Source organism: Lactuca serriola, chromosome 8 (assembly GCF_051521515.1).
Source record: "Lactuca serriola cultivar US96UC23 chromosome 8, Lser_US96UC23_V15, whole genome shotgun sequence".
In the NCBI taxonomy this organism is placed as follows: Eukaryota; Viridiplantae; Streptophyta; class Magnoliopsida; order Asterales; family Asteraceae; genus Lactuca; species Lactuca serriola.
Genome location: NC_136415.1, coordinates 220,382,326 through 220,398,084, shown reverse-complemented (window position 1 = coordinate 220,398,084; position 15,759 = coordinate 220,382,326). Strand labels below are relative to the sequence as shown.

The 15,759-nt window shown below is 31.5% G+C and overlaps 1 protein-coding gene across 2 annotated transcripts; it reads left to right on the top strand.

The window, feature by feature from the left end:
* The first annotated feature begins 2,086 nt into the window (after positions 1-2,086).
* LOC145069635 (serine carboxypeptidase-like 16) lies at positions 2,087-14,567 on the top strand. 2 transcript variants are annotated; one of them, XM_079016586.1, is made up of 14 exons: positions 2,087-2,273; positions 2,644-2,789; positions 8,773-8,846; positions 8,961-9,083; positions 9,368-9,470; positions 9,560-9,597; positions 9,969-10,070; positions 10,147-10,233; positions 10,319-10,393; positions 13,258-13,329; positions 13,412-13,560; positions 13,644-13,757; positions 14,008-14,062; positions 14,267-14,567. In XM_079016586.1, the coding sequence occupies exons 1-14, from the start codon at positions 2,134-2,136 to the stop codon at positions 14,360-14,362; spliced, it is 1,374 nt and encodes a 457-aa protein (XP_078872712.1). In that variant the 5' UTR covers positions 2,087-2,133; the 3' UTR covers positions 14,363-14,567. The 2 variants fall into 2 exon arrangements, with proteins under 2 accessions (XP_078872712.1, XP_078872713.1); XM_079016587.1 differs by lacking the exon at positions 2,644-2,789 and having other exon boundaries at positions 2,106-2,273.
* Positions 14,568-15,759: the final 1,192 nt, after the last annotated feature.

Here is a 15,759-nt window from a genome sequence, read left to right as displayed (position 1 = left end):
CTCCAACAATTCCAACAATTCCAACACCAGAAGGAGCATCAAAGGTGGCACCCATGCAACTTCTTTTTATTTAAAATTCAAGTTTATTCTTAAAGAACAAGCATTATCAAATAATACGTATTTTTAAAGAATATAACTGAAGCTTCTATTCTCTTTTTGGTTATTTAGGGATGATCGATTTACAGGTCTACATGTGAAGAACATCCCCCTTCCTAAATTCTGAAAGAATATTTGTCTTCCTCCTTCTAAAAGAATATTTGTCATCCTTATTCTAAAGTCTTCCTCATTCTGAAAGAATATTGCTTGACCAAAATTCTAAAAGAATCTATGCGTTTAAAATAACATGCATTAGGTAAATCAAATAAATTACATTACTCTACACTAAAATAAAAAATTATAAAGCTTGAAACCATTGATTAGACATAAGGACTTATCAATCAAGTTTCTAGTTGCCAAATTTAACTCTTAAACGTGCCTTCTCAATTGCTACTATTCAAATCAATATTCAATTAGGTGAATAGTTTTAACAAGAAAACATAAAAAGGTAGGTTTTTAACTAAAACAGAATAAGAATTTGTCTTCCTGGAACTGTTCCAGATGTAAATTATTATACCAAAATCCCACAAATCAGTCCTTTAAATTAACTGGAAAGAGAACATACCTGGTGAAAACTAAATTTGAAGGAGCAACATATGTTGAAGGAGTAAAAGACATCGAGATTGGGACACGAGATTTCAATAATGAATCAGATTGACAGAATAAGAATTCGTCTTCCTATCCCTGAAATTGTTCTAGATGTAAGTTATTATACCAAAATCCCATGTATCAATCCTTTAAACTAATTGGAATGGGAACATACCTAGGGAAAATTAAATTTGAAGGAGCACCATATGTTAAAGGAGTAGAAGACATCGAGATTAGGACACTAGTTTCATTAATGAATAAGATTGATAATTTGACATCCTCAATTTGTGACTTTGCTTCATTCATTAATGAATTGATGCTCGATTGGAATAAACATATCTTCAAACATAAATGGAAGATGTTCTGCCATAAACAAAATCAGAATAATCAGCATAATTGAAACGAAAATCGAGAAGATGTAGGTTGATTGCAACGGCCGTGATCGATGCAGTAAACGAAAGTAGTCTCGGCTAAGAGTGTCTGATCGAACATAAAAAAGAGGTAGGGATTTCCTTTGACCGACACCATCATTGGCGGTGCAAGGGGCAGTTTCGACCCCAATCTCTTCTGCGATCGTAGGAGGCACATAGAATAAGTCGGCTGTATCTTGATCTTAAACCCTAGCGATTGTCAAGCACTGAAGCAGATTTTTGTATAAATGAGTGGGTGAGAGGTGAGCTTTAATAGGGTAATTTAGGAACGAATTGCAAAAACAAAGGGATTTCAATTCTTAAATTTAGATATTAATTAATATATATATGTACTATTGCAAATATATCCTTTTTGATTTAATTAATGTTATATTGTTTATTAAATTATGATTGATTTCTACAACCACACAATAATTGTCCATCCATATTTGAAATATATATATATATATATATATATATATATATATATATATATATATATATATATATATATATATACTCTACGGGATAAACACGAAAATTTAGATAATAAAAGATAAAAATAATATTTTGCAAACTTAAAATGAATGGTTAAAATGACATTTAAGAAAAGAAAATGATAATAAAACAACAAATAAAATTCTGACAAAACTAAATATATGGCCCATATAGTTTCCGAATGAATAATAAATTTTAATTATCATTAAATGTATGTATATGTTTTTTATTGCCAAGTACAGCTCTTTTGAGCATGTTCACGTGGTTTCATATTAAGTTAAATGTTTAATTTCTTCCAATATGATGCGTTGACCGTTTTATTTAATTAGATAAATCTGAATGAATAATAAATTTTAATTATCATTAAATGTCTTTACATATTTTTTATTGTCAAATGCATCTTATTTCTAGAGAGCATGTTCACGTGGTTTCTGTACTCAATCAATGATCGGATAGGAATTATATACGCGCATAGAAGTTCTATATATAGCAACAAAGTAGTCATACTATACCATCCGAAAGTTGAGGACACATACCAATAATGGAAACAAGACCAAGCTACTCTTTGCTTTCTTTTGTTTTCATTCTCACATCTTACTTGCTGATCCTATGTCGATCAAAATCAATAGTCAAAAGACTTCCTGGATATGCGGGTGATCTTCCATTCCGACTTGAAACCGGGTACGTATGATTCATCTCTAACCTCTTGTATTTAATTCTTAAAAGAAACAAGCAACCCATTAATTTTTTTAGGAACTATAACTTAATTCTTTTAATCACCAATTGCTATCACAAATAAACATAAGAAAAAAGTTTGACACGTTCAAACCCTCCGCTCAAAAAATGGATTACAGTCTGTTATCGACTCAGGGCACATTACCTGCACCCAAAGTATTAATCCTGATTTCATCATCATTGTTTGAGGTTTTTAATCTTGTACTAAATTTCTACAAGCTAGAAAATTCTCAATATACACCAGCACGTATAAAAAAATATTGGTACCCAAACATGCATTCATATGTTCTAAATATTCATATTCTTTATGTGAAAGTTATATTGGAGTAGGAGAGAAGGAAGGGGTACAATTGTTTTACTATTTTGTTGAGTCAACAAGAAATGCAGAATACGACCCATTAATATTTTACATTCCGGGTGGCCCGGGCGCATCTGCCTTGTTTACATTGTTATATGAAATAGGTACGCCTTTCTTTCTATATATAAATGTACAATTGTGTTATTTCTTATTGCTAAAGTATTTATGGTTATTTTTTTATTTCACTCATCAATAATTTGCACAAATGAAAGCAACAATAGTTTAAACTTAATGATTCTAATTATATTTTACTTTTGAAGGGCGAATGGTTATACATATTGAAAAAGAGATAACGGAAATAACAAATGTAAACTGAAGTGCGAATTAATTAAACGTGTTCTTTGTTAGATCTTATAACATTTATCATATGAGCAAGTTTTAACAAGAATAATATATAGTTCATTTTGTGTTGATATGATAATACAAATAAGTGATTATAGCAGTTAACCTAGTTAAATGGTTAAACAAAATGCTCAATATTAAAAACTAGGGATGAAATTCAAAACCGAAAAACCAGAACCGAACCGGAATAGGATCGGAACCGGAACCGTTAGAACCAGAATATATAGGACTGATTCCTGTTCCGGGTTTAAAAATTGGCTTTATCCGGGTTCCGGGTAATCCGAATTTGGGTCCAGCGGGTCCGGTTAAACCGGGTCTAAGAACTGGAATCAATGTTAGGAACCGGAACCACTTTTAGGAACCAGAACCGATGTTAAGAACCGGAACCACTTTTAGGAACCAATGTTAAGAACCGGAACTGATGTTATGAACCGGTTTTTATGAAACATTTAAAACATGCATATCTCATTCGTTTCAAGCCGGATTGACATAGGATTTTTTCCAACGTGTAGTTTAGAGTTTTTACATGATTTTTTACTATAAGTTTGTCATTTTTAGTTTTATGTTCATTGACTTACAGTTCCCCAAAGTCGATATATCAAAGCTAGAAGTTTTTAGTTTTTCAACTTTTTTGTATTCTGTGAAACTTTTAAAACATGCATATCTAATTCGTTTGAAGTTGATTGACATGCGGTTTTTTTTCAACTTGTATTTTTAGATTTTGTACATGATTTTAGACTATAATTTTGTCATTTTTGGTTTAACATTCAATGACTTACAACCCCGTAAAGTCAGGATATCAAAGCTGAAAATTTTCAGCTTTTCAGCTATTTGTTTTTGTATTTTGAATTCTATGAAAATGTTAACACATGCATATCTTATTTGTTAAGTTCAGATTGATATGTGGTTTTTTCCAGTGTGTAGTTTAGAGTTCGTACATGATTTTAGACTATAATTTTGCTAATATTTGTTTCATATTCAATGACTTACAGTCTCCTGAAGTTGGGATATCAATATGAAAATTTTTAAATTCAACCACTAAGTAGTAAGTAATTAGCAAAAAATTCCGGGTTTTTTGTGTTTTCCGTTTCTAAACCCACTTTATCCGGTTCCAACCTACACACTTTGATGTTTCCGAGTTTTCCGATTCTAGACCCACTTTACCCGGTACCGTACCTGGAACTGTACCGAAACTGGTTCCTATATACCGCTCCGGTTTTCGGTTCTACAAAATCCCATTAACCGGTTCTAGGTTTTCCGGGTCCGGGTCCATCCGGTTCAAGTTTGGACCCACTTTCATCCCTAATTAAAACAACACAATAAACTTACTAGATCATGAGGATCATATTCCAATCAACATCACTATATGGCATGCAACTCAAGAGAAGACGCCGAAGGAAACTCAAGACTCCAGAACTGAGTACCACGAAAATATTTCAAGATACAATAAACATTAGAAGGATAAGTGAAAAATTAGCTACCCACATTAAGTGCATGGGCTATTTTCGGACGAGTATGATACAATGGTATGATATATCATCGAATATGATACAATAATACATTCACTTGGAGAGTATTGGTCATTAGTTTCACGAGGCATATCAATGATCCTATTGTCAGTGAGTTGTGCATGCTCAAAGAGAAGGTACTTCGTATGAGATAATATAATACCATTTTTGAATTGAGCAACCTCAATACCCAAGAATAATGTAACAAGCCAAAGTCTTTCATAGCAAATCAGTGAGCCAGATCATATTTCAAGGACTTAATACAATCATAGCCATCGCCAGTAATGATCATGTCATCAATGTACACGGATAAGAGAAATTGATCGACACTAGTACATCTAACAAACAATGTTAAATCATTATTACTAGGAGTAAAATCAGAAGAAGTATTCAATATAGAGAATTTCTCAAACCAAGCATGAAAGGCTGTTTTAGACCATACAGAGATTTTCGAAGCAAAACGACTATACCCAACTGGTGAGTAATACCTAGGGGCAAGGGTCATGTATACCTCCTCAGGAAGATTACCATTCAAGAATGCATTATTGATATCCATTTAGAAGATCTTCCATTTGCGAAAAAATGATATTGCCACCAGAATACAAACAAAACAGTCCTTATTTTGCAACCAAAGTAAAGGTATCCTCATAATACATGCCATACTTTTGCGAGCAGTGTTTGGCAAAGAGTTTGGCCTTTGATTGTTCGACTAATCCATCAGACATTGTTTTAGATCTCACGTATTAGTCTAAGAAATGACCATAAGTTCCTAAACCATAACATTTTACCAAAGAGGATCTGAAAAAAAACTCTTTGTAGGATGCTAGTTCATATTGAAAATGTGTCTTGCAAAAAAAAGAGACGAACAAAGGTTAATTATAGGAATATGAAAATTTCGAGAGCTTGGTGTTCATACAAGAATGAGTAGACTTACGAGGAGACAGAGGATTAGGAGTCATAATAGGTATGGGAACGATCTCAGACATGGATAAATCATATGGAGTTGTGTGAGTCTCATAAGTCAGAGCATTAGAAGAAGTGTCATTATCGTCAATACTAAAAGGATCAATAACTAGGAAATTTATGCGTCTTGTCGTGAAACAGAGTAGGATTAGAGCAGAACATAATATGCTCCAGCAAAGTGACATGCTGAGAGACATATCTTTACTTACTTACAAGATCAGATGATTGATATTCTTTTTGACCAATATCATATCTCAAAAATACACATAAGGTGGAGTTTAACAACAGTTTAATTTCCTCAACATGAGGTTTTAGGAAAAAAAAAAGTGCACCCTAGAACCCTTAAAGAAGAATAATAAGGTAATTATCCATATATATGTATATATGGAGACATACTAGAGTTATGATACGTAGGGATTCAATTAATCACATATAACAGTAAGAAGAGCTTCTCCACAAAAACACACTAGGAACGTCAAAAGATAGTAACAAAGATCATTTCGTTTTTACATAATGTCATTATTTCCTTTGTAGAACACCATTTTGATGAGTGGTATTAGTACATGATGACTAGTGTATAGTTACATCAGATACCAATAATTAAGTAATATCATTAGAGGTATATTCCCCTACAAGTAACACAACGCACTTTATAACAACAAATTAATGTGTCTTACAAGCTTTTTAAAATTTCTACATATAGTAAAGAAATTAGGTGTGTGTTTCATTAGATAAACCCTAGTATATTGTGTATAATCATTAAAAAAAGGACATATTAACTCGCACCCCCCTTAGAGGATATTATGGATGGATCCCACACATTTAGAATGTAAAAGATCAAAGTGAGCAAAGAAAATGTGGCATTTTTATTAAATAGGAAAACATAGATTTTTCCAGTTTACAACTTCAACAATAAAACTATCATGACTACTCAAAGGACCTAAAACACCAATAGAGGCTAAAAACTATAAATATAACGATGACACATGTCATAACCAAGAATGCCAAAGATAAAAAGCAAAAGACGAATGGATCAAACAAAAAGAGGATACATCAACACTTGAGGTTACATCATTAGAAACTTTGAGTTGCTCCAAAACATAGAGGTCTCACAACCTATGACTAATCCCAATCACCCTTTAAGAGAATAGATCTTTTATAAAACAAAGTGAATCGAGAAAGATAATTCAATGATCATATTTACACAATTCACTAGCTGAAGCAAGATTCAAAGCAATTTTGGGAATACAGTAGACATTGGTGAGAGAAATATGATGGGTAAAAATAGAACCAATACCCTATACTAGGATTGATGTAGAACTAGAAGAATTGACTAAATCACCCTCCTTTAGCACATATCACAATATTGTCCACTTTGGGACACTCGAGACGAGGATTTCTTAGGAAAATATTATGATACGTTCTAGATGGGATGTTACAAATGGTATCAGATTTAAGGAACAAGTCGATGTATTCGACATGGATGTCGGACCCTATAAAGGGGGTGAAGGTAGGTTACAACTGATAAGGGGTGTGGATACCTTCTCTATCACAACATGTTTTCAGTTCGTGAGGGAAACATGTCCCATAAAGAACTCTATAGTTAAGCATGCTTTGGTGAGAGCAGGACCAAGATGGGTAATCTCCTGGGAAGTCCTCGGTTGAATGGCCCAAAGTAGACAATATTGTGATATGTACTAGAGAGAGATGTTATAATGGCATAAACTGGTGAACCATGACATAATAAAGAAAAATATGATAATGAGGTGACATAAGGTGTGATGCACCATATTCCATTATCCATAAGGATAAAGAAATACCTGAAGTGCTTGAGGATGACATACATGAGTGAGACATAGATGCCGACATGGAAGTAGGACTCGAGGCTAAGAACTGTTTGAGTTGCTCAAAATCTTGGGGATCCAAAGTCGTTGATGGTGTGAACACAATTTGGGAATCAGTCTCTACAGAAGGAGTAGAGGCACCAAAACTACAGGGGATAAAATTGTGGAGCCAAGTGTTGTGGCTGAAACTGACAAGATGGCTTGTTTTTTTTTTTTTTTTTTTTTTTTTTTTTTTTTTTTTTTTTTTTAAAAGGCTAGAACAGAACAAGAGGTCGTTGATATTTCTTTCCCTTGCTAAATCACAACTGGAGTTGATATTTCTAATTTTTTTTGTTTACAAAAAGAACATTCATCAAATGAAACTTTTGGCCGAAAATGATTTGCATGTTGAGATTATTGTAGACCCTTTTTCAAACTTAGATTTTGAGATGATTTTCTTCTTCAATTAGCTTATGAACAACTTAATGTAAGGAAAAAAGTGTACAATGAAGGAGTTTTCTATGTAATCCTATAAAATCAATTTATAATGCCACCAAGAACTAGGCTAATCTCTGATCTTCCATCTTCGCAATGTAAGGTTTAAAAGCCTTTAACTCATCAGATCCATTAAGGTCTAACTGACCCCACAACTCAGAAATGACATCATAAATTTTTTGAACACACATAGTGTTTTGCTAAAGACATCGAATATTAGTTTTCAAGACTGTTTTGGAAAATTAGACTAGGTGTACATTATATCCAAATGATCCAAGACTTCTTTTTTGTGTCATACTTTTCTAGTTGATTCATAATTGATTGAATACCTATTTTTTTAATCGAGTGATAATCTTAGAATAATCAGTTTCCCATAAATCCAAGAAAATTGCATAATATTAGAATTATCAGTAACAATACCTCACACATTTTTACTAGGAAAAAATTTTCTTCAACATAATTTAAATAGGCATAATTTTTTCGAGTTGAGTATTAATGGTGAAAATAATCATCTCTCAAAGGCATATTGCCAACAAGGACCAAACAAAATCCTATACTAGTAGAAGATACGAAAAACGAAACCAACAAGAAACAAAAGAATGATACAAGCCGCAATAATCAACAAACTAGTTTGTTTGAACACATTATACCTAACTAGAAGAGAAAAACAAACAAATGCCTTCCATAACCTCTTCCACAATTATCAATGTAGAAAAGAATGATGGAATTGAACTTCGATACCATGTGAACTTATAAAACAGTAAAGAAAATATTTCTAGAATTTCATTATGGAGAAAAGTATATTTTAATACAAGGAATTGGAAAAGACATCTATAAATTGGAAAAACAATCTAAGGTCAACTAATAAATGGCTAAACAGAATGAAAAATACACTTATTAGAATAAGGGTTACAACTTACACTTATCTTGACAATGATTTATATGTGTTTTTATAGGTCCACTCAACTTCGACTTGGATAATGGCCCAGATAATATCACATTAATATTGAATCCAAATGCATGGACACAGGCCGGTTCAAGTTTCATCTCATTTTTCAATTATTTTTACTTTCAACGCCAACGTAATATTTATTTATTTATTTTTGCTGAAATTTTATATAATTGGTTCATTGTATTTTTTTAGATTGCCAATATCATATTTGTGGATATACCAGCTGGTACTGGCTTTTCATATTCTGAAACGAAAGATGGATGGATTAGTAGTGACAACATCTTGGCTACTCATGCTAAAGAGTTTATAAAGAAGGTTAAACTAAGCATTATACTTTATGCACAATCTAATATTGTATTAGAAAAATAGCATATTTCATGAAACCAAAAGAGAATTTATGTGTAATGCAATCGATCTTTTTTCATTTCAAGTAACTTTATAAAATGTTACAATGCAAATTTAATTAGCAACCACTTAGATCATGTTGTAGAGCTTATATTGTGGATGTGTATATAATCATTTTACTTTGTTGTACGTACTTGAGATGTTTAATGTACACATTTATCAGTTAATTTATTTATGTAGTTATGCTTAAACAGTTTCTTGTTGAGCATCCGCGATTCCTAAACAATCCGCTCTACATAGCAGGGATTTCTTATATGGGTCTCCTCGTTCCGAAAATTACTCTAGAAATATTTGAAGGTAATTTTATTAATGTCTTTTTTTTAGTGTCATAAATTGATTATCGATATGATGAAATTGTGATATTTGGAACATTTTCACTATTATAGGTAATGAGCGTGGAGATCAACCAACATTAAATATTCAAGTAATTTTCTAAACCCTCTAAATACTACAACAAAATACACCTTCACTCATGGCCATATCCGAGTGTAATTTGTGGTTAATGTTCTTTACCTATGGATTTCCCATGAAACCAGATTCATGGGTAAAAGGTCGTGGGCAATTTTTCCCACAGATTACTCGGAACTAACTAAAAAGTTCAAAGTACTTAACTAGTTAGTATATCAATGTTCGTTTTTTAGAAACCTAAGAGGTGCCCATCAATAGGGTAACATAAAAAATTTCAAAGTACCTAACTAGTATCTCAAAATGTGAACATATTTCCTTACATTTCCATAGTTTCAATGAAATACAAGAACATATAATTATCTTATATATTCATAAATTGGATTGTAGGGCTACATTCTTGTTAGTCCACTCACGGATAAGTTCAAGGATATTAATTCAAGACTTGAATATGCACATCGTATGGCACTCATATCAGATGATACTTATAAGGTAACTTTTGTAAAATGTAAAAAAACATGAAATTCGGAAACTGAGTCTTATTTATAATGTATTATTAACTTTGCAGTCTGCGATAAAATATTGTCAAGGTAACTACATGGACGTTAATGCAAGGAACACATTATGTGCAAATAGTCTTCGTCGATATGAAGAGGTAAGACTTATGGATCAAGTTACTAATACATGCATGGCATTCGTAAACATTATATAATGATGTTCACATTAATTCCAATTTGCAGTGTACCAGTCACATTAGTCTTGATAACATTTTGGAACCTTTTTGTGACGATACTAATCCAATGGAATATTGTGAAGTACTCTCTCTCTCTCTCTCTCTCTCTCTATATATATATATATATATATATATATATATATATATATATTAACAATGTTAAGATTCATAGTTCCTACAAAAATATATGCAAATCTAAAAGACACCAATTACGAAGAAACTTTGTTATATATTTTTCCTTTATTGTGAGGGCTAGCAACTAGTTGACAAAGAACGACATCTAGTAGACAAAGTGAGTAAATTTTATGTGACTGCGTTTTTCCTACCAAATACTGTCACCTCATCTTTGTGACTTCACTTTATTTTTCATGTAACACTTATGGTGTCATTGTTTTCTAGAGTTCTTTTTTTATTATTATTTCATTTCGACTTTAATTTCAAATTTCATTATTAAAAATAAAAAATTAAAACAATTTAGTAACAATGGTAAATTGAAAATTAAAATTTAAATAAAATAAACTCGTTCAACGTGAGAACTAGTTATCAGAATCATGCTCGGGCTCTTTATTGATAAACTGAGTTTTTTTTTTCTTTCATTTAATGCCTATTGGTGTTCCAAAAGTACCTTTTCGAGGTTCTGGAGAGCTCCTAATATTTTTTTTTAATCACATATATCCATTCTTCTCTCCATATGGGGTACCCACTTCTATTGGCACTTTGTGGAGCATATTTGTTTTTGTTAAACTAGCATATGGTTTTCATCTTCTAAAACCATATTATATAATATGATGAACATATAAATTATAGTTGTGAGTTTTTACATCTTTCCTGGTCTTTCTATATTTTATAGTATATGCTAAATATACTTATAGGCTCCAAATGTGTTCTATATCCTTTATGTCTCTTTCTTAAGCCCTATAATTTTTTTTGTTTATCTTGGTCTGGATTTTACAAATACAAAAAATTTAGAACACATCGACAAGATATTACCATACTTGTATGTCGTACCATTAACATCAAACTTACATTCTAGTATAGTCCCATCAGTCTAGTGTTGTCCCCTCATTACTGATGTAGAATATTAGTGACATATTCAGAAGATTTAGGTCTTTATTTGAAATAAGATCACCAATATACGACATATCAAATCCAATGATCATGTGATCCAATTACTAAGTATTATCGTTGGGTGACCTTTGTCACTCCGCATATATATTGTTAAAAGTCACTAAACGAAGGTTTATACAAATATATTAGACCATAATGCGTAATGATAGATTTGCAAAGTCATAGGCTAATAGACGAATTGCAACTACACATTTATGTAATGGAGTAAAACCTTAACAATGACTTATATATATATATATATATATATATATATATATATATATATATATATATATATATATATATATATATATATATATATATATATATATATATATTCAGTCTCTCATTAAATGGTTGACTATATGTAGAAATAAAAGTTTGCACATTCAAAACCGTTAATGAAAATTATACCCTTGACAAATTGACTCCTCATTAAAGTAGTCTCATATAAGAAGCTCGTTAGTAGCTATGCGGTCTCTCATTATAGATTTATGCGTCTTTCGCCCTGGACTTTCAACTTTGAAGCTTTATAAGATTTTGATTGATATTTTTACCTCTTTCTCAACATTCATACACAGGTTAATCAGACATTCATTTTCGAACAAAAGACAACGATGACATTTTGAGATGATGATGAGTCATAGTAGTATAAACAATGATACCGTCGTGGAAATGATTTTGTCGATTGATTGGTTCCGTTATCCCTCTCTATAGACTATCTATGTTCTATTTTTTAACACACACACATACACATATATATATATATATATATATATATATATATATATATATATATATATATATATATATATATATATGTGAGAGAGAGAGGCACAAAAAATAAAGAGAAAAGTTCAATAGAGCAAAAAACCAATGAACAAGGAAGTCAATTTCATCCACATATTGATAGTCTTTACCATTAGCATTCATGTAAAACACTACAAAAAATTTCTTTTTTTTTAGAGTTTTCTTATTGAAAAAAAAAAATTAAAAATATCTAAATTCATACTATTTTTCCATATAAATAAACATCTATGACGATATATGAAAGAATGAACCTTCTTTAAAGACTTTTGACAATTATTGTTTTTATGCGGTCGTAATATACAACTGTAAAAACTACTATGGATAGAGAGCATACACTCTGATCTCACTTATTATATCAACTTTTTTTGATTCTCTCTTTTGTCATCGAACTTTTTTATCTCACAACAAATGAAAAACCAGTTTTCACATTTCTACCTAATCACTTAATTTTTATATTTGAAAATAAATACAAATTAATTAAAAACATGCAAATTAATTTATAAAATACTAAATTAATGCAAAGTAAAACATAAAACATAAAAGAAATATTTACTTTGATATTAAGTCGTATGTATGTATGTATGTATGTATGTATGTATGAGAGAGAAGGTTTTACTAAAACAACAAAATAAAAAAAGCTTAAAGTGTGAGATATGACATTACTTGCACATAAAATTGCAAATATGAAAGAGGAGGAGGTATACTTGACAAGCTATGTAATTTGTAATTATATTTGCATGTCTTCGTTGTGGAGGTTCTTAGTTGTATGTGTTTTTTGAAATTTGATCCTTTACCTACCATATGCTTGATTTAGTGTATTTGTGTTGGTTTTATTAATGTATTTGACGAATGTAAATTTCGTTTAATTATGATACTGTAATACAAGATGTCAAGATTACTTGATTATATAAAGTGAAAAGGAAAAAAAAAATGCCTTGCATGTTTTCCCAATGTACTTTGTATCTATGATTTGGTTTTTGATGGATTCGAAAAAGCATGGAATTCTAACATTAGCCGTGATCAATATAGAGCGATTTTAATGCGGTTGCAGCGACCTGGGCAAATTCTAAAGTTGTACAACAAGCTATCAACATCCGTCAAGTATGTTACCAATATTATTTCCTTAAAGTGATAAATGATCTAATACCATCATTCAATTTCATTTCTTGATTTTTTATTATAGGGAACAATAGGAAAATGGGAGTTGCGCAACTCTACCATGCATTATGATCAGGGAAAGAATGACACATTTTGTTATTCTTATGACATTTTTAGTAGTTTTCGTTATCATGAGAAGCTTTCTAGCAAACATTGTCGATCTTTGATTATGAGGTAATCTAGTCGTGGCCTTCCTCTTTATTAAGGAATTGAAACATCCTTGTAAATCTAGTAACATATATGCATAAATGTGACAGTGGCGACCATGATATGACATTTCCATATGTTGGCGTTGAGCAATGGATTGCTTCTCTCAATCTTGGGGTTGAAAACCCATGGAAGCCGTTTTTTAGTGAAGGTCAAGTCGGGGGGTGAGATTCATCTCATTTCGATTAAACTAATTTTTAATTTTGAGGTGTTTGTTTATTTACCATATATTATATTAGAGCAAATTGCTACAAGAAAACTTTCTGATTGATATTTAATAATATGGAAGCATAATAAAGCTAAAATGTCTCTCCCACTCACATACACGTCCGCTCGCGCTCATATTTAAAACATTTCACTTAATAGTTCCACAATAATCTTACTCTTACTAATTACATGACTTCTATTTTGCAGATATGAAACGAAATATGCACACAATAATTATTCGTTGACGTTTTCTACGGTTAAAGTAAGAAATGATTTTTCCATCTTTTGGCACTGGAGTTGTGTGTGTGTGTGGCTTTTTTTTTTCTTTTCAAAAATATAAAATTGTACATCTTAAAAATATATCTTGAAAGTAAGGGTGTAACTGCGTTCACAAATAATTAGTTCTATTGTGCATCTATGATATAATTATTATATAAATGTTGTAATGTGATTTCGATGTTTATAGGGCGCAGGACATTTAGTGCCATATTACAAGCCGAAAGAAAGTATGGTACTAATAGCGAAATGGTTTTCTTCACAAGTTTATTCAAGTGACTCTTAATTAAGAGATGGTTGATTTACGGATGCTTACAAATATAAGATGATATGGTACTGAGAGGAAAGTTGTTTTCTTTACATATTTTATAGTTGTAGTTTTGAGAAGACAATCACATATTGCTACATTTGGATCAGTCACTACAATTGTATTGTCTGTACGAATTAAATAATCATTTTTCTATACCTTATAACTATTTTATATTTTGAAAGTGATTTGAACACGGTAATGATGCTTAGGATCATCATACCGTTGTGATGGAAAATGTTCAAGTAAAAATAAATAAGCAAACACCTAGCAGTAAAGCTTGGTAAAAAGATCGATTAAACTTTAAGTATGATACGACGGAAGCTTGAATAATGGTTGGTTGGAGGAAATCTATCAATGAATATGAAAAGTAGACAACTATTGGTAATGACTATCAGAGGAAAAGCCATGACTTTTTTTTTCTTTTCCAACTTTCCAGATGAATGGGATGAAGCAAAACTTTCGAAGTTATTTCGTCGGCATGGAAAGCTGTTCGATGTCTATCTAACTAGTAAGATAAACAGTTGGTCCCTTATAGTAATTAAACACATAATGACGGTGAAAATGGAATTTTTATTGAATAACGTATTTGGAAAAATAGAAAGAATCAACTAAGACACACCTCACTTTATTACACACTCCCGCCAATTATGAAAGCTATGACTCACATTCATCATCAAACTCTCCAAACTAAGTCTAATAATCTCAATCTCTAGCTTTATATTTGAGAATACTGTCATATGATTATGATAGCGAGAAATTACAAGGTTCTCAATAAAAAAACATAAAGACTACAAAGAAGAAAGCGGGGAGCAAATACCAGCAAGACAAAACCCTAATGGGCTAAAGCCTAAAGAGCCCATAAACATGTAGGCTAATAACATATAGGCTAACATCTCCCCTCAAACTCACAATGCCACAACAATAAGCATTGAGAGTTTGTCACACAAGAACCGAAACCGAGAAGCCGATAGAGCCTTCGTAAAAATATCCGCAAGTTGCAAGGTTGATGAAACAAACAGAAACGATATTGTTCTGAGCTATAAGTGATGATGGATGCAATGACAGTCAATCTCAATGTGCTTCCTCCGCTTATGGAAAATAGAATTCTTTGCAATTTGTATCGCACTTTTGTTATCACAAAGCAGGGAGTAGGTGAAGAAATGTGATCTCCCATATCTACGAGGAGCCACTGTAACCAGATATTCTTACATGTAGTCAATACCATAGCACGATACTCAGCCTTCGTGGAAGATCTAGAGACAACGTCCTATTTCTTGCTCTTCAATGAAATGACAGACTCTCCATCAAATACGCAAAAATCTAGTGGTGGATTTACGATCATGATAATCGTCATCCCAATTAACATCAGTATA